Here is an 18,509-nt window from a genome sequence, read left to right as displayed (position 1 = left end):
TTTGTGTTTCTTGCCTGACACTCCCTAACCAGCGTGTAAGCTCTGAACCTTCCTGTCTGAATTCCTAGCCAGGTAGCCGCCACATAGCAGATGCTCAATCAAGGTCAGGCTGCATGGCTGACTCACTTTGCACAAGCCCTTCTCCTCTGTGGGCCTCAGTCCCCTCATCGGAAATGGGGCTCCCAATTCTCCTTGCCCTGGCTCCTCGTGGAGTGGCTGAGAGGCTCAAATGAGGTGGTAAATATGACCAAGGAACTTTGCAAACTATAAAGTCCTGTGCCATGGGGAAACATGCCGTTTTTCTTTCACCTCCTTTCCAAATGACAGAACAGAGACCATTTGCTTATTCAGACCTTATATGTTTTTCTTCCTGGAGTTAGGTGGTCTGCTGTCCCTAGAAATGCCTGCCATGTCCCCCCAAACTCTACTCTTTGGCATCTTAACTACACCTTCCAGGCATTCCTGGTGGTACACAGACATCCTTTGCCATGTGGCAGGTCTTAGCTTATGGATCAGAAAACAGAGACCCAGCAGCCCTCTCCACAGGCCCACGAACTTCATATAATTTCTTTCCTCTGAAGACTTACCACAGATGGTGGGCACAAGCCACAGGCCCTCTTGAGAGGTCTTCTTCCTGCACCAACTGACTGGAACCCAATTTTGGATGTTTGTGCCAGAAGGTCAAGGAGTTCCTGCCACTCATTCACACGAGGCTTTCCTGGTTGCTGAGTCCATTTCACTTTCGAATCTCCTTAGCCTCTCTCTGGGTTCCTAGGTAGAACAAGATCCAGTAAGTTTAGAAACGTTTGCCGCTTCCAGAGAATTTACCATTTACTCATTTGCAAATACCTGGTGAGAGATGAAGGGAAAAAGTTGTGGTTTTCGGAGCCCAGGAGTCAGGAAACCCGTGTTCATTCATTCAACAAACTTGTATTGAACTCCTCCTTGTAGGCACTAGAAACAGAGCTTGGAACAGGACAGACAGATGCGGTTTCTGCCCTCATGGAGTAGAGTTCACAGTGTGTGTGTGTGTGTGTGTGTGTGTGTGTGTGTGTGTGTGTGTGTGTGTGTGTGTAAAACAAGAATAAGAAAGATGTAAACAAGGAAATATGCAAAGCAATTTCAAATGGCTATACGTGCTACAAAGCGAATGAAATAGGAGTGAAGGAGGGGAGACTGTTCAGGCAGGTTGGTCAGAAAAATCTTTCCAGAAGGTGACATTTTGGGAGAAAACTGAATGGTGCAGAGATCTGGGCAAAGAACATCCAGAAACATGCTTGATGTATTTGAGGAAGAGCAAGGAGGTGAGAAGATTAGATGAAGTGAGGGAGGGGTGAGGCTAGGAGACGCCTGGGAAGGCAGGCTGGAGCCTGCTCACCTAGGGCCTTTGTGGGCCATCTTGTCATCATTCATTTGTTCTTTCATTCATTCAACATTTATTCAGCATCTAACTGTGTGCTGAGACACACTGAGACCTTGCCCTCACAGTCTCATACCTGGAGACACACAATATGCAGGTAAACAAATACTGTCAGCGTAAATACCAGGTATGAGAAATATCAGGAAGTGCTGGTTTCCAATAGTTCAATGCCCCTTTAAGGGCAGAGGCCGTCGAGACCTCTAACAGACTGGGGCTTCTCCTTCGAGTGATGCCAGCTGTACCCCAGAACCCAGCCAGGGACCTGTCTTCGCTCCTCTGCTCTCCCTCCCCTCCCCTCAAGATGGCCGACAAAGGGCCAGCGGGGTAGGAGGGAGGGAGGAAGGACTAGTCCGAGGGTCCAGAGCGGGATGACCGACACGCGGGGACACCGCAGGGCCCAGGTGGCACTGCGGCTGGAGTGGGGGTAAAGGGGAGACCCGGCTGCTGTGTGACTCCGGTGGGGGCTCTTCCTTCTCTGGGCCCCCGCATCCAGACCTGCGCGTCTGTGTCCGTGGTCGGAGTGGGGGCGGGGAAGACGGGCCCTGGGAGGAGTCTTGAGGGTTGGGGGACGTCGGCTGGGTCCCCTTGAAGGCCTGTTATCCCGGGGGTGATTTAACCTGCCGGGGGGCCGGGAGGCGGCGCCGGTGGAGGAGGAGCGGAGGGGTGGCTCCGGAGTGATTTCAAATTTCCCTCGTCCCCGCCCCCCGCCCTCCGCGCCCGAGGTCCGGCTCTGAGTGGCTGCGGCGGGGGCGCCCCCGGGCGGGGGCGGGGCGAGTGTCGGGCCGGGGTTACAAGGGGACTCGGCACCGCCCCCTCCCCACCCACTCCAGCTGCCCGGTCCTGCCCGCGCCGCTTCCTCGCAGCAGCCGCCCCTCCCACGGCCCGGCGGCCGCAGCCCGCGTGGACGCCCCGAGCGCCCCCCGACGGACGCCACCGGCCCACCGGCAGGCGGGCGAGCGGGCGGCCGCCGCGCCCGGCCGGCAGCGCGGGGGTTAAGTGGCCAAGTAAACGTAGCTCGGCGATCGGCGCCGGAGATTCGCTAGCCGAGCGCCCTGCGCGGCCGCCCGCCGGCCTCCCGCCAGCCTGTCCGGATCCGCGGCTAGACCGCGGAGCCGCGCCCGAGCCAGGCTCTCGGCAGGTGAGCGCCCCGTGGCCCCGGGGAGGCTCGCCAGCCCGAGGATTCCGTGGGCTGGTGGGGGAGGGCATAGTGGCGGGGTCCCGGGACTGCAGGGAGGGAATCCCGTTCCGGGACCTCCTGGGGAGGCGGCTCCCATCCGGCTGGAGACCAGGCATGCTTGGGGAGGAGAAGTCCCTGATCCTACTTGGGGGAAACGGGCAAGAAGGATAAAATGGGCGGGGAGCATGTGTCTTACAGCGATACGAGTGGAAGGGATACTTGCTGTGTTCCCGAGACGCAGAGGAGCAAAGAGGTTCGTCCCCAGGGAGGGCGATGGGCGGCCTTCCTGGGGTCTACAGCCGAGGGGAGGAGGTCTCCCACTGGAGAGAAGTGGACTTACTGGGGAGGGGTATTCTTACCTGGCCTCGGCTAGAGAGGGAGCCTCCTTGGGGAGGGGCACGGAATAGAAGAGAGTTCGGTCAAGGAGGTGAGCGTCCGTCCTTTATGACTTGTACCTGGGGGTTCTTCTGAGGGACTTTTTTTTTTCTTTTCCGTCCCAGGGCTAGGAGAGAGCTTGTGGATGGGTGCGGGCGAACAGGTGGGCCGGGGTGTGCGCGCTTCTCGGGGGCGTGTGCCAGAGGGGCGGGCTCGCGGGGTACTCCCTAGATGAGCTACGGAGAGCGAGGCGCTGCGGGGCTGCAGGGATGCCCTCGGGAGAGGCTGCCTTCTCCCTGTGCACACCTGGCCCGGGAGGCGCCGGTCCGGGGCGGCGCTTCCCTGCCCCGGCCACGCTGCCTGCCCTGGGGGCTCACTTTCTATTTTCCCCTCTTCCAGAGTCAGGCTGGTCCCACTTCCCAGACTTGCAAACTGAGCCTGAAAACTTCCAGCAGTACCTCCGTGCCCGTGTGATTGGTTCGGCGAGGGAGGGTGGGTGTTGAGCCCCACTTAACTGGGGAGAAAGTGGAAATTGGGAAAGAGCCGGCCGATTTAGCAAGTTAGCAACAGAGAGTTGCTCTTGGGCCTGGGTTTTCCCTGTTGGAGTCACGCACCTGTGGCAGGGAAGGGCTGCAGGAGTTCTGGGCCCAGCCCCAGGCCTGGGCCTCCACTTGGCCTCCTTCCCTTATCTGGGCTGAAAGAGGCTGGCTGGGCCGTTGTGCTTCCCCATCCCCTCAAGCTGAGATGTGTATGAATTAAAGAGAATTAAGGACAAGACTATGATTTCTGACTTTCCGCCTCCTGATTTCTGGATGCTGTGAGTTTTGGTGAACTGGTGGTAATTGTTTTTGGGATCCCTGGTGGGGCCCTTGCTTCCAGGGCCCAGGATGCCGACCTGCCTCTGCCCTCCGCCACCAGGACTGCTGTGACTTCTTGCACCCCAGCCATTGGAATCCCCAGGTGTAGACTTAATTCTTCCAGCGTTGAGATGACGCTACCTGTTTTATAGGGCTGGTATACAGTAATCCCTCAATAAAGGCTTGGCATCATTATCTAGTGTGTGGTCTAAGCAGGCTGCCCTCTTTTAGGGGAATGCATAGGTCTTTGGCATGTGTTTAAATCTGTCCCTGTAAATCTGTTGCCCTGTGTTCCCTAGTTATTACATCTGTGAAATAGGAACAATCGTGCTGATAACCCCAATTTGTGTAAGAGCGAAACTAGTTTTTACATGATTTAACCTCTAACCCTCAGTGTTTCCTCAGATGTCTGACAGAGGTAATAGCCCCTATCACATTAGGCTTGGGTTAGGACTCAATGTGATAGTGCTTGGCATAGCAGGTGGTGAACGTTGACATTGTACTAATTAACCGCTAGCCCCTCTTTTTAGGGTGGCCATTAATGAGAATTGGGGATGAAAGGAGGTACCTCCACTGGCCCCTACTTTCCTGCCTTCCTCCACCAAGGTATTCCTCTGAGCTGTGAAAGCTTTTCCAAATCATTGTCTTCAATTTGGGAGTTGGCAGGAAGGAGTGCCTTTGTTCCTTTTTGAAAGGAACATGTTTTTGTTTTATGGGTTGGGGCCATTTTTACACCCCCGCCCAAGTTTGGGGCCTACCTTGAAGGTGTAGAGCTAAGTGAGATCCTTTCCCTTTCCCCATTGGGGTGGAGAAGGCTGAGACAAAGGGCCCAGGGCTGGGGCTGGCTGCCTCCCGCTCCTTAGAGCCATAAGCAATACCTCCACCCCTTGCAGTGTTGGCTAGGAGGGGAGGAGGGTATCTGGGAGCTGCAGGGGGCAAAGGGGAGGAGCAAGGGAGGTGGGGCTGGGAGCTGCTTCCCCTCCTTCCTCTCCTCCAGCCACGTGGGGCCTGCAACCCAGAGGGGCCTGTCGCGCTTTCTTACTGCAGCCCCAAGCTTCCTGATTGGGGGGTGGGGGTGGTTTGGGGCAAGTTCTCCTTCCCAGAAAACTTGCCGTGGGACTGACTTCTTTGTCTCAGACCAGCACTCCTGCCAGCTGTCCCACCTCCAGGCTCAGATACTTGGAAATTTCACCCGAGATGGTCCTCACTAAATCTGAAACTCCTCTTGGTCCAACAGCATGGCAAGCGGCCCCACCTCAGCCTTTGAGAGGTACAGGATCTCAGGTTAGGCACACTCTTGGTGTTGAGCGAGTTTTAAAATCATGAATTTAGGGTGATTTTTCAGTTTCATGGTGGACCAGGGCTGGAGGACTACAGAGTTCCTCGTGTTGTCAGCACCCTCTTTGTAAAGTGATGGGCTGATGTTCTCACTGGGCCGAAAATTTGCAGCTGATGGAACTCAGGGAGATCCAGGTACTTCGGCAGCTTGGTGGTTAGTGCTTTTCAGAACTTTCATATCTGCCAGTATCCCAGGACAAGAGTTTGTCCTTCCAGAAGGGAACAAGCCCAGTCCAGGTGTTCAGATGTGTCTGGCTGTGGCTGGAGGGAAGTGGCCTGGTAAATGCAGAGGGAGCCCACACATGGGGCTGCTGTGCTGGATTACCTTTCTGTGACGTGGGTACAAGTACACACACACCCAGTAGAGTTGGTAGGAGGATGAAATGGAATCCAGGGACCTTTTAGCTTAGCAAGCCTTAGGGTGCTCTTTCACAAAATGAGTTAGGTGGGGGCCCTAAGTATTGTAAAAAGCCTGTTATGCTCTAGGTCATGTTAGTCATTGGAGTCAGTACACTTACGGGGCCTGGGCTTTGGAATCAAATCTGGATTGGTATTCCTGTTCACTCAGTTTATAAGCCGGTGGTGAGCCCCAGTTGCTCCATCTGTAAAATAGGGATACGTTGTTGGCCAGTTCCAGGGGATGTTGAAGTCAGTTGAGATGCTATAGATTAAAAAGTGCACATACTGAGGATTCAATAAATGTCGCATTATGTGGTAAATACTGAAATATTAGCAAGTGGTCATTATTTACGTCTTGAGAGAAACAATCCTGGTTAACATTCCTGAGATTTTCCTCAGGGAATAAGCAAAAAGTGAGGAGGACCTGTTTTGTGTAGGGAATTGGAATATTTCAAAAAATGACTTTTATTGTGTTAGATACAAATGAAAATCAAATTTACCATCTTCAGATGCCAAGAAAAAAACGGGTCACGGCCTATAATCTCACAGTCCCAACGTAATGAATGTTTTGCTTTCATTGGGAGAGAGGGTCCTCAATTTCTTCTAGAAGTGGAGAAAAGCGTAGAGAGGACCAGCAGCCCTTCCTTAGTGAAGGGATGAGAATGCAAGGAAAGTACAGAGTGGTGAGGAAAGGTGCTCAATTGGGGAAGGTGCCCACTGTGGTCACCTTTGGGGCCGGCTTCCCAAGCAGATGGAATTAGCCATTGAAAGATTATGATGAGCGGGAAGTTAGAAGTGCATTTTCAGAAACGACTGATAATTGATGGGTGTGAGGGATCCGTGGGGAAATGTTCTTGACCAACAAATTTCCTTTGGGGACAGTTTGATGCTGACCAGGTGTGTGGGAGGAGGAGATAACAGGAGAAGTGGGCCCAACATTGTTGGGGTCTCTTCTCCTGAGGTTGAGGGAATACATTTCCTTGAGCCATTATATCCCTTGTTTTTTCTACTCTTTCTATAACTCTTATTTATCAGATGTGGTTCCTCCTGGCCTGGTAGAATTTTGGCCATTTGTCCTTAAGTTCTGCTTTCTGGTGTCCTCAGCTTTTATGTTTTGAAGGGTTCTTGTCCTACAAATTCCATTTGTAATGATGTCTTCATCTTGTTTTTTGGACACATCCCTTATCTCCCTGAGAATCTTCATTTAGCTTTCAGTGCTCCCTCCAATGTTTCTGAGTATGTCTTTTTGTTTGTTTTCACTGTTTTCATTTCTCATATTTAAGTTTTGAAACTTATCTCCATATTTGAGAGAGACTGAAATTATCTGTGGGACTTAAACTGGAGGGTGTCTTTGTGGGATAGGGACTTGAACATGTCTTCTGGTCTCCCAAAATCTGAAGGAAGTTCTCTGATATATTGGTTTGTCTTATTCCCTGAGGCAGAGGAATCTTTAGTGCCCTGCCTAGAGAGATGTACAGGCCTGGCTGTGAGAAAAAGGTACCAGGGAGTTCTCAGTTTGGTGTTAATCTCTCCCCCTGATCAGGTCTCCTGTGTTGCAGCCTGGGTGGAGAAGTGGTTGCCTACCTGTTTCTTTTCCATCCCTCCCTGCAGCCCCACCTTCTGAGGTTAACTGCGCTTCCTAAGCAGCATTTATTTCCCATTGCGTTTGCTTCCTGTAGCAAATGGTGGCATGCTGGGGCCAGAGCCAGGGCCTTCCACTGCACTTCAGCTCCTGGGAAGGGATGATGCCTTCTTGGTCAGTGTTCCCATTCCTTAGCACAGTGCTGGGGCCCCTGATGTCCTGGCTCCATGAATGTATGCTGCGTAACTTGAGTAAAGCAACAAAAGCTGGCCTCAGTCAAGCCTGAATGTCCTGTAGCTGCGGCACTGAAACCCAGAGGGGACACCGCAGGTGAGCAGGAGACCTCACCTGGGACACGGTGAGAAATGCAGTGGTAGGCGAGATGCCTGAACAGGCAGGTGCTGTCCGCAAGGATTTTATGGGTTGTTCTGGGTTATATGGGAGGCAGGATGATCGGATTTGGAAAATTCTGAGCAAATGTACATAGAGGTGTGGGTGAAATCTTGTCCTCTGTAGTGTAAGAGCAGAACAGGTTTTGGGGGTGAGCCTACCTTGTTGTTATCTCCACTGTCCCCTGGCCCTCCCTACCCCCCAATTCCTAACCTCAACCCCATGAGGGCAGGGGCTGGCTGGCCCTTGCCTGCCTTTGATACTCCTGCTGAATGAACATAGTTCCTGAAGCATAGCAGGAACTCCTATCTGAATGGATAAGAGTGGCCTTTTCCAGGGTCCTGATCTGTCCTAGGATGTTATGTGTGTTGGGCTGAAAGCACAGTACAGAGTAACTGCTCAATATTAAAATTGTCGCCCTTACCTAAGGCCACACAGCTAGCAGGGAGTGGACTCTGCATTGAAATGCTGTGAAATTTCTGAGCCCTTTGCCTCCTCCACCTGGCTTAGACCCACAGAACTGGCAGGATGCAGTTGGGTTAAGATGCTCTGGAGTTACCTGTCTGCTGACTGCTTTGTCTGCAGGCCTGATTCACCACTGCGTTGAGGTGGGCGGGCCCAAACCCCTACCAGATAATTGTGGCTGGTTTTTCCAAAAGCCGTGTATGTGAGATATCATGGGCTTTTATGAAAAAGCCAATTTAGTGTGCAATTCCATTTTAACCTCATATAGTTACAACTTTTTTTCTTGTGAAAGAAGACCTTTTTTTTTTTTTTTTGGCCTCGCTGTGTGGCTTCAGGATCTTAGTTCCCCGAACAGGGATTGAACCCGGGCCCCCACAGTGAAAGCCCCGAGTCCTAACCACTGGACCGCCAGGGAATTCCCGTGATGGGAACTTTTAAGATCTACTCTCAACAACTTTCAAAGATACAATACAATTTTGTTAACCACAGCCACCGTGCTGTATGTTACATCCCATAGTAACATACATAGGGACTTAGTTACATACATGGTAACATACATAGGGACATAACATAGGGACTTAGTTATAACTGGAAGTGCATACCTTTTCATCACTTTCCCCACTTCCCTCATACATTGTACCTAGTTTTTCTTTTTTGTCTTTTTTAAAAATAAGTAATGCTCAAGGACTAATTTTCTGATTAATCTGTAAGTCCTCTCATGGAAGCAACTAGGAATGATGTCTAATGTGCATGCTAAGCTCCCTAGAAAAGAAATCTAAGGGCCAGAAGGGGGAACTAGAAACAAGAAAACCCAAACTGGGACTTCCCTGGTGGTGCAGTGGTTGAGAGTCCGCCTGCCAACGCAGGGGACACGGGTTCGTGCTGCGGTCCTGGAGGATCCCACATGCCGTGGAGCGGCTAGGCCCGTGAGCCATGGCCGCTGAGCCTGCGCGTCCGGAGCCTGTGCTCCGCAACGGGAGAGGCCACAACAGTGAGAGGCCCGTGTACAGCCTCTGTACTGTAAAAAAAAAAAAGAAAAGAAAACCCAAACTAAGGGATGTTCAAGACCTTTAAGGAGAAAATCAATGAAACTTCTCAATAAGGTTGGCAGGCTTGTCCTAGCAGGTATGAGCATTTATTATAAAGCTACCACGATTAAAAGAAGTTGCAAGGGGTAAATACCAAAAAAGAAGTGAACCCAGAGACATCCCATTTATATACAGGAACTTTATAAAAGAGGTGGACTTGGGACATACTAGTTATTATATCTGTCTGGCTTTCCTTATAGGGAAAATTGAGATCCCTACCTCAAACCATATACAAATAACTTCTGGTTAACTAAACTTGAACATTTTCAAAGGAAGAAATGTTTCTTGGACAGTGACATTTTTGTTTGTTTGTTTGTTTTTTTTTTTTTTTTGCGGTACGCGGGCCTCTCACTGTTGTGGCCTCTCCCGTTGCGGAGCACAGGCTCCGGACGCGCAGGCTCAGCGGCCATGGCTCACGGGCGCAGCCGCTCCGCGGCATGTGGGATCTTCCCGGACCGGGTCACGAACCCGTGTCCCCTGCATCGGCAGGCGGACTCTCAACCACTGCGCCACCAGGGAAGCCCCAACAGTGACATTTTTAAGTTGACATTCTGGTTGTGAAAGTAACATGGGGATATGGTTGTCCATTCCCCCACAAGCTACCTTCCTGAGATACCTAACTTTTTACAGTTAGAGGAAAAATGCTGGAGGAACTTTGCTTAATACACACGGTAATGAATTAACAAATGGGATTGTATTGTGGGGCAGACTTTCACTTTACATGGCTTCATCTAGCAACAGTTGCCCCATTCTTTGCTTCTCAGTGGTCTCCCCGGTGTGGCTGCATATAATTTCGTCAGTCTCCTATTGATCATTTGTTGGCAGCTTTTGCTACAGCAAAGAAAGGCAGTGCCAATCCTGCCCACAGATTTTGGTGAGAGCTTTGCGCTGAGTCAATTCCTCGCAGTAGAATCCTGTGTAACAGGATGCAGACACTTGGCATGTGAGATCATACTGTCAGATTGCCATTCTCAAGGCTGAATCAATATCCCCATGGCACTGGTATGTGGATGGGCTGAGATTTAAGGCATAGGCTGAAGCAACGGGTGCAGCCTGCTGTGAGGGGCAGAACTGAGGGGATAGCTTTTCAGAATAGTGATCTCCTTTCTTCCCTTACCCCTTGGGAAGAGGGCAGAGGGCGCTTTGGCTCTGGTTTTGCCAAGGAGGACAAGGCCACAGGAGTGGGCATGGCAGCTCCCAGAATCCTCTGCGTCTCATCATGCCCCACCTGTCATTCTGGGTGACCTGTGGCTTCCTTGTCCACATCTGCACGTCCTTCCTAGGGCTTCCCAAAGAACTTGTAGGGGAGGGTTCCCAAAGAACTTGCTTGCATTTTGCATTCCCAAAGAACTTGCTTGCATTTTGTTTACATAGGGTAAAAAGTTTGACTCCAAACTCCAGTTTAAGCTGCCATATCTTTCGGATCTTTCTGTACGTTCCTAGGTTTTCCTGTGAATTATCTAAAAGGTAATGATATATGATTTTACCACAATCCATTGGCAAACATCCAGGTATTTGTTAGTATTTTGCTATTAATGAGCAATGCTGCAAGGAACATCCTCATAGTCAACTTTTTTACTTGTCCAATTTGACCCCTGCTGGGATCAATTCTTATGATGATTCTGATAAATATGCCAAGGACCAGCTATCACTGTACAGTGACAGTGGTGCATGTAGCCATGACCCAGAGGCACTGAGCAATTCTCCAGACTTTGGAATCATCATGGATGAAGGGATGCTTCCCTTTGTGAGGCAGAACTGGGACGTCTCGGAAGACAGCACACGAGAAAGCGTAATATCCAGGGTTTTTTGTTGTTGTTGTTTGTTTTTTTCTTTTTTGCAGTACGCGGGCCTCTCACTGTTGTGGCCTCTCCCGTTGCGGAGCACAGGCTCCGGACGCGCAGGCTCAGCAGCCATGGCTCATGGGCCTAGCCGCTCCACGGCATGTGGGATCCTCCCAGACCGCGGCACGAACCTGTGTCCCCTGGATCGGCAGGCGGACTCTCAACCACTGCGCCACCAGGGAAGCCCCATCTCCAGGTTTTAAGGTTTTGTCATCTACTTTGGGATCTGTAGCACCAACCACCTAGGAATTAGGTGGGGTCACTTCATTTCACAGACTATAAAACTGGGGCTTGAGGAAGACAGGACTTTTTCTTCCCGCTTTCCTGTGAATCTGATCTCTTAGGAATTTAGTGGAGATCCCTGATCAGGCAAAGGCACTGAACTGGGACCCTGTGCTCTGTGTGCAGCCAGGTGGGCAGCCTATTTCTGGCCTCCTTGACTTGGTACTGTCCCTGCTGCCTGGCTGCCTCCCTCTCCACTCACCTGGGTGAGCTGTCCCTCCTGGACTTACCTTTTATAACTATGCTTACTGCATCATTTTAAAATGTCTTTAAGATCTGACTTCTGGACTAAGGCCTCAATCTCCATCACTTAGTCACTCTGGAAGCCTCAGCAAGGAATCTGCTGATCTGTTTCCTCTGAGCTTGTTTACGCATCTGAAAAATGGGGATCATAAGAGTAGCTCTTTTTGTGAGGTACATATTGATTGCTCCATCTCAGCTATTTCTGGGGAACAGCTAAGAAAGGCTTGAGTAGTTCAAGGGCAGGAGTCAGGAGTCAAGATATCCCTCCCACAGGCTGAGAAGGAGTTTGTTGTTTTTTTTTTTTTTTGAGAAGGAATTTTTTAAACAGGGGAGGTGGGATTATCTTTCAGCCTCTCCCTTTTTACTTCACCAAATCTCTAAGCCCTGGGTGGACTAACCATGGGTAGGGATGCCCAAGTGGCCTCCCCGCTTCCACCACTTCACCATCGTGCCCACCTTCCCCCACTTCCTGCACCGTGAGTTTAATTAATGCAATTAACATTTACAAGGTGCCAGGGAAATAGTTCTGCTGCTGGTGCCAGCCTGGAGGAAGTGAGTGACATCACTTCTCAGCCTTATAGCTGGGTTGGGGAGTCCCTCCCTGAGTCTAGGAGGCTCAGGAGCCTCCTCCCTGAGTCTAATTAGGGGTGCCACCCACCCTTCTGTCTGCCACATTGCATTTGGATACGTCTGACCTGGTTCATTCGGGACACAAGCACCCTGCACTAATGAGGCAGGGCCTTGCAGGGGGAGCCTTGTTGGTGAGCCCACCCGGCACTGCTGCCCACCCCCAAGTCACGTGCTGGACCCCAGCCTCTGGGAAAGGGTCAGAGTTCACCTGCATCACGAGGACGGACCACTACCTCCTGTGAAGGTGAACGCTCAGCTGGTGTATCATGTCCCTCAGCCATAGGGCTCCCGTAGCCCCTGGGATAGATGGTGCATTGTTCATAACTTGTCTCGGGCACAGCAGTTACAGGCACGTGCCCAGGGCTGCCCGGACGTGAGTTTGGTGCTTCCACTTTGCTGGGTGACTTAATTCATCTGAGCCTGTTGACAGCAGGTTGATGAGAGGACTTGCCTCAGGATGGGGTAGGGGTTAGAGGTTTGTGCTGCCTTTAGCGTACAGTAGGGGCCTGGGAACTGTTAGAACAGCCAAGCGGCAAGGCTGTCCTGAAGCTGGTATGTGAGCCCCTCTGAAAAATCCCTTAGGAAGGCGCCACCTCCGTCAGGGAGGTAGTCCGGCCAGTTTATCCTCCAGCGCTGGAACCATCAATCTAGATGAGGCAGCTAACTTGTGTTGGCCATGTTATCTGGGAAATGCCAATTTTGACTCATTACAAGCCAAACAGCTTCATGAGGGAGATTTGTATCTACCATTAGAAACCAATGCCTGGTGCTAATTTCTTCCTGTTGCCAAGAGCATGTAGCTCAAATTCGTGTGTTCTTATTTAATTTCCCTGGACTCTTTGAGCACCTTTAAACAAATCTCACTGGTCAAGTATGTATTATGTTGCCTAACCTCAGTTTGCCCATCTGTTATACAGGGATAATATGTACCTCATGTAAGGATTGCATGAATTAATACAGGTAAAGCACAAAAAGGTGCCTGGCATATAGTAGTAAACGCTGAAAAAAATGATCAGGTGAGAGGATTCGTATGTCTACATGGAGAGGGCCAGATTATCACTTTCTGAAGCAGAGACCTATGAGAGAACCCTTCCTGGCTTTTTAACTGTGGTTTTTGAAATCTGAGTATGTGATAGGGAGAGATGGGGAGGGCTTCCAGGCCCAGGACCAGCAGCAGCACACGCCTGGAGCTGGATCTCTTTGACCTTGTGTGTAACCTGGACGGGAGAGAAACCGAGCTGGGCATCTTTCAGTCATGCCGGTTCTGGACGCTGGTGCGTGTGGTGAAGCTAATGTCATTGCAAATCCAGGGTAATGAAAACTACAGGGAAGGAATTTTTAATGAAATCACATTGAATTATGCCACTAGAAGTAATTATTTTACACGCCCAGCTCACCCCAGGGCACCCAGGTAGCACCAACTACCCAGGTTGGTTTCCTTTCCTGAGTCTTCCTCCAATGCCCATGGGTTTGGTTCTAGGGGCAGGATTTTTCCTGAATGTTGAGATCTGGCTTTGGGAAGGAGCTCTGCTCACTTGTCCATCCCTCTTGGCAGGCTGGTGGACAAGTTAGCACTGCTGAGGCCCTGGGGAAGCCTGAGGGTGGTTAGTCATAGTTAATCATTGTCAGCTCCAGGCTGCAGGCCCCAAATGGGTCTATCTAAGAGGGAGACTCCCATTGATCCGGTTGGGGGCTGTCTGAGGGAATCCTGGGTCCCAGATGAGAGAGAAGTCTTGTCCCTTGATTTCAGCCTCTAACCTGATACCAGCTCCTCACTAGAAGCCCTGTCTGCCCCTCCCCTGTCTACAGAGCTCCCCTTGGACCCTCCTGGTATCTTGTACCCCATGGCCCAGCCTCCCACCCCCTGCCAGGCCACCCAAGTTATTTAGTTCACTGGTTTGGCCTGAGGCGAAACGCTGGAAATTAATCATTACTTTGAACCACACTCCAGCAGTTTTCCTGGGATACTGGCCACTTGGACTCACAGGAACTGGCCATAGGTCAGACAACGTGTTCTTCCGGGTCAGGGCTTGAGAGTGAAAGGGGCCTAGAAGTAGCTGGGTCAGGTGCTCCTCCTTTTCCCTGGGGCTGGTGAGAGTCCTTAACATGTGTTGAGAGAAAACACCAGGAACTATGAACCTGCATACATACCCTGGACCACATGGCGTGGTTAAACTATATCAGTGTATACGTTTGTGACCCAGGCAGTGTTTCTTTTCTTTTCTTTTTTTTTTTTGCCGCTCCGAGTGGCTTGAGGGATCTTAGTTCCCCTACCAGGGATCGAACCCAGGGTCCCGCAGTGAAAGCGCTAAGTCCTGACAACTGGACTGCCTGGGAATTCCCAAGGCAGTGTTTCTTTAACGTGCATATTGATCACCCAGGGATCCTGTGAAAATGTTGATCATGATTTAGTAGGTGCGTGATATTCTGCAGTTCTAACCAGCTCCGGGGTGATTCCCTGGTCCTTGGTCCATATGGGGACTAGCAGAGGTCTAGTTGCCCCACACCCACACCTGGGGGATGGACCGGTGCAGAGGACTGAATTGAGAACCCACGTGACATCGCAAATCCTCAGTGGGACACTGCAGGCCACATCAGTGAGCCCCACAGCGCCCCCTGGTGGGTATGGTGCCAGTGTCACCACTGCAGCTTGCAGCCTAGACGATACTTCTGGAAGGTACCCTGGAGGCTAGCTTGGTCATCAGGCACCATGTGGTGAGTCTCCAAGATGGGGAATAGGGGTTGGCAGTGATCAGGCCCCATAGGCAGCCGGTTGCTGGGGAAACTTTTCCCAAGCAGGGGTCCAGGACAGGACAGCGTGGCACCAAATACTGGAGCTGTTTGGGGGAAACAAAGGAATGGGAGCCTGGGGGCCTCACCCTTCCAATTACATGTGGTTTCTTAAAAAAATTTTATTTTATATTGGAGTATAGTTGATTAACAATGTTTCAGGTCTATTACTGTGATTTTTTTGACTTTGGAGACTAATCAGGTCTGTGTGTCAGTTTTCCTTTTCTATAAAATGGGCCCACAGTCACATTAGGAGGAATAAATGAGAGCAAGGTGCAGGTTCTTGAGGCCAACATGTCCCAGGCAGTGGGCCAGGTCGAAGGTCGCACAGCCCTCCAACGCATCACTGAAGACCTGGCCCATCCCTGAAGACCTGGCCCAAGCTGGTCTTAGCTGAATAGCCTAGTGATGTTGCGGATACCAGGGTGGGCAGCACTGGGGAGGCAAAGGCCCAGAGGTGGGATGTGGCTGGAGCAGATGGGGAGCATGCCCCTTGTTAAATGCCCCAGTCCTTCCTGCTGTGTCTCCTCCATCCCTTCCCTTCTTGGGAACTTGGGACTCTGAGCCCCAGCTGGTAAGGGAGGAGGAGAGTGAGCGACAGGCCAGCAGACCAATGGGCCCCTGAGGTTGGGGTGGGGCGGGGCTTGTGCTGCCATGGAGAGGAGAGAAGCTGTTCTGTGGGGGAGGAGGGGGCGGGTGGGAAGAGGACCTGGAGATTGAGGGGAAGGGAGAGAGCAAACAAAGGGGTCAGGAGGGAAAATAATGCACTGGCTTCCTGAGGCCCTGCAGAGGCTGGGCAGGGAGAGAGGGCCAGGGGCAGAGGGGACCAAGGCTGGCGGCAGGCAGGCCGGGGCAGGCGGGCCCTAGATGGCATTGTTTGAAGTGGCCGGCTAATTGCACAGAGCAGCCTGAGCCTCATACCACGGCCCAGCCCCCTCCTCTGTCCTGGGTGCTGGCTTCTGAGCCTTCAGGTCGAGTGGCCACATGGAACCAAGTCCCGATCCTCCGAGTTTGGTGAGGGGGCCAGGTTATGGGGGGCAGCCTGGGCGGGGTCCTTGGGCGGGAGTATCACCCTGAGGACAAGTCATGGGGCCTCTCTTGGCCTGAGGACCTGGAGCCATTGGCGGGAGGTTTGGGGGCGTGCTGCCCCCTTGTGCCCTTGCTTCCCTGCTACCCTCCTCATTCTGGCCCTCCCGCAGGAAACAATGAAGGGAGACACCAGACAGCTCAACGGAGAGGAGGACGCCAGCAGGAGGGAAGACTCCATCCTCACCAACGGGGGCTGCAGTGACCAGTCTTCCGACTCCAAGGACGCGCCCTCGCCCCCAATCCTGGAGGCTATCAGCAGCCCGGACATCAGAGGTGGCAGAGGTGGCAGAGGTGGCCTGGCCTGTGGGGAGGACGGGTGGGCAGGCACTGGGGACCACAGCTGGTACACGAGCCTCCGAGCAGACTCGAGGCAGGTTGTGGGGCAAGAGCCTCATACCTCGGCTCTGGGGAAGCTCCAGGGAAGGGAAGAGGATGGAGGCAGAGCCCCTGGCCTCCCTATTTTCCAGTCACCTCAGCTGGGACTCTGAGCAAGTGACCCCAAGGCGATGACCCTTGTTCTTTTCCTGACACGGGGGTGGTTGTGGCATAGATAGACTGAGGTTTTTAGCCCTTTTACAGGGGCACCCCTCTCCCCTAGCAGCTGGGCCTGTGATTTTTATGGGAAGAAATACACTCGGGCAGGGAGCGTCTAAGGCTTGCTGCCAATCCCACCCTCTCCTCCCTTCCCCTATGCTGCTCCCAGATCAGATCCCTTGGGATCCTCCCCACTGAGATTTTCTGGCCCAGCTGATTTGGAAACCCCTGTATTGTCCCATCCTGCTATTGAGAACTCCTCAAATTGTGCTGTCCAATAGCACTTTCCAGAGGGTGAAAGTGTTCTATTTCTGCATTGTTCACTACAACAGCCAGGAGCCACGTGTGAGCACTTAATGTGGCTGCGATGGCAGGCACTGGAATGCTCATTTAAGTGGAGTTAGTGACCACTGACTGGGGCAGCACAGTTCTGGAAGGAACGTGTCAGGGGTACCATCAGTAGTGTTTCGGGTTCTGTATTTCATGCAGGCCTTGGGTCCTGTTGCCTTACTAATACATTGAGAGGACTATGGGTCCCGAGGGGTTAGGAGTTAAGCCCTGAAGATGCCAGTGGGTTTAGGGAGACCCCAGGCCACAGCCCAGAGAAGAGACAGGACAGCCTGGCGGCTGCCCCTTCCTCAACAGACTTCGGTTCTTTCCTCCACAGGCCGCCGCTCAAGCTCACGACTGTCTAAGAGGGAGGTCTCCAGCCTGCTAAGTTATACTCAGGTACCCGCTCCACGCTCGCTTTCTGGGATTCGGGGGACTTCTCTTTGCTTTGCATCAAATAGGATACCTGAGGCCCACTTAAATTGGTACCCAGTAAATACTTGTTGAGTGAGGAATCTGAACATTGCTAGGCACACGGAAGACTTCCAGCAACCTCACTTAGGATGCCATTTGCTGCCGTGATTTGCCAAGTTTTTGAAATTATTTTTTTCTCAATCTGGATGATCGATTACATTGATAAATTCCTACTGTAGTAAGCTGTCCTTTTATTCCTGGAATGAGACCAACTTGCTCATGGTATGTTTTAGATTGGATGTACTTTAGCATCTATTCATGAGTAAAATGAATGTATGATTTATTTCTTGTAATAATATCTGTGTCCGGTTTGATAGCAAGGTTGTATGGCCATGTGGCCTCAAGGATTATTTTTTTCACGTTGGAAAGAATTTGCCTGGCTTGTTTTAGTGGATTTGCAACAATCACTGAAATATCTTTTACCACTTGTTGCAATATCAGTGTTTCTGCTTGATTAGTTTTTTCCAAGTTATAGTTTTTCCATGTTTTTTCCACTCTTGACATTATTTACGCCTTCTGTTTTCCTATTAATCATATTAGTTTTGTCCATTCGGTTACTTTTTCAAAGAACCAGTGTCAGGCATTGGGACAAAGTCATGGACAAAAGTTGTGGACCAATGAAAACCTACCCTCATACAGCTTCTGTTATCCTCGTGGAGGACAACAAGTGGGCACCCATATGATGAGGAATGAGAGCTGTGTGGGGAACTGGGAAGGGCCAGTGCTGGATCAGAGGCTCAGAACAGCTGTTTTAGCCTCTGAGCACTTCCTCTGTGCCCTGCCTTGGGCAAGCGTGCATTATTTGATTCTCATTATAAGCCTGTTGTTCCTTTATAAGGGAAGAACCATTGTACCCATTTTAAAGAGAGGAACGGACTCACTAGAGGCCTTAGTTGGCAAGTGAAAGTCAAGTTCTTAACACTCCGGCAAGACCTCGAGCCACTCACCACTGCTCTGGTTCTCATGCTCAGTTTTTGTTGGGTTTGGTGTGCAGCATGGGACATGCACTTGACACAGGATTGGCACCATTTCTTCTTGGTCACTGTAGCAAGAAGCATCTCCCTTGAGCCTGTGATTTCTCCCAGACACTGTTAATTGTGGAGATTACGTCTCCCTAGGTCTCCCTGCTGTGCACAGCGAGCTAGTCTAACCATGGTGTGGGCACGGAAGGCTTCACGACGCACTTTGCATTGACACCATTT

The 18,509-nt window shown here is 51.4% G+C and overlaps 1 protein-coding gene across 1 annotated transcript in view; it reads left to right on the top strand.

The window, feature by feature from the left end:
- The first annotated feature begins 2,381 nt into the window (after positions 1-2,381).
- DNMT3B (DNA methyltransferase 3 beta) overlaps positions 2,382-18,509 on the top strand; it is a 37,764-nt gene continuing 21,636 nt past the window's right edge. The window contains exons 1-3 of the mRNA XM_060124854.1: positions 2,382-2,558; positions 16,080-16,242; positions 17,171-17,232. Of these exons, the coding sequence (XP_059980837.1) occupies positions 16,086-16,242; positions 17,171-17,232 (219 nt within the window). The 5' untranslated portion in view covers positions 2,382-2,558; positions 16,080-16,085. The remainder of the gene's footprint in view (positions 2,559-16,079; positions 16,243-17,170; positions 17,233-18,509) is intronic.

Source organism: Lagenorhynchus albirostris, chromosome 15, assembly GCF_949774975.1.
Source record: "Lagenorhynchus albirostris chromosome 15, mLagAlb1.1, whole genome shotgun sequence".
NCBI lineage: Eukaryota > Metazoa > Chordata > Mammalia > Artiodactyla > Delphinidae > Lagenorhynchus > Lagenorhynchus albirostris.
Note: the sequence above shows the minus strand (reverse complement) of the source record. Positions and strands in the feature narration are given on the sequence as shown.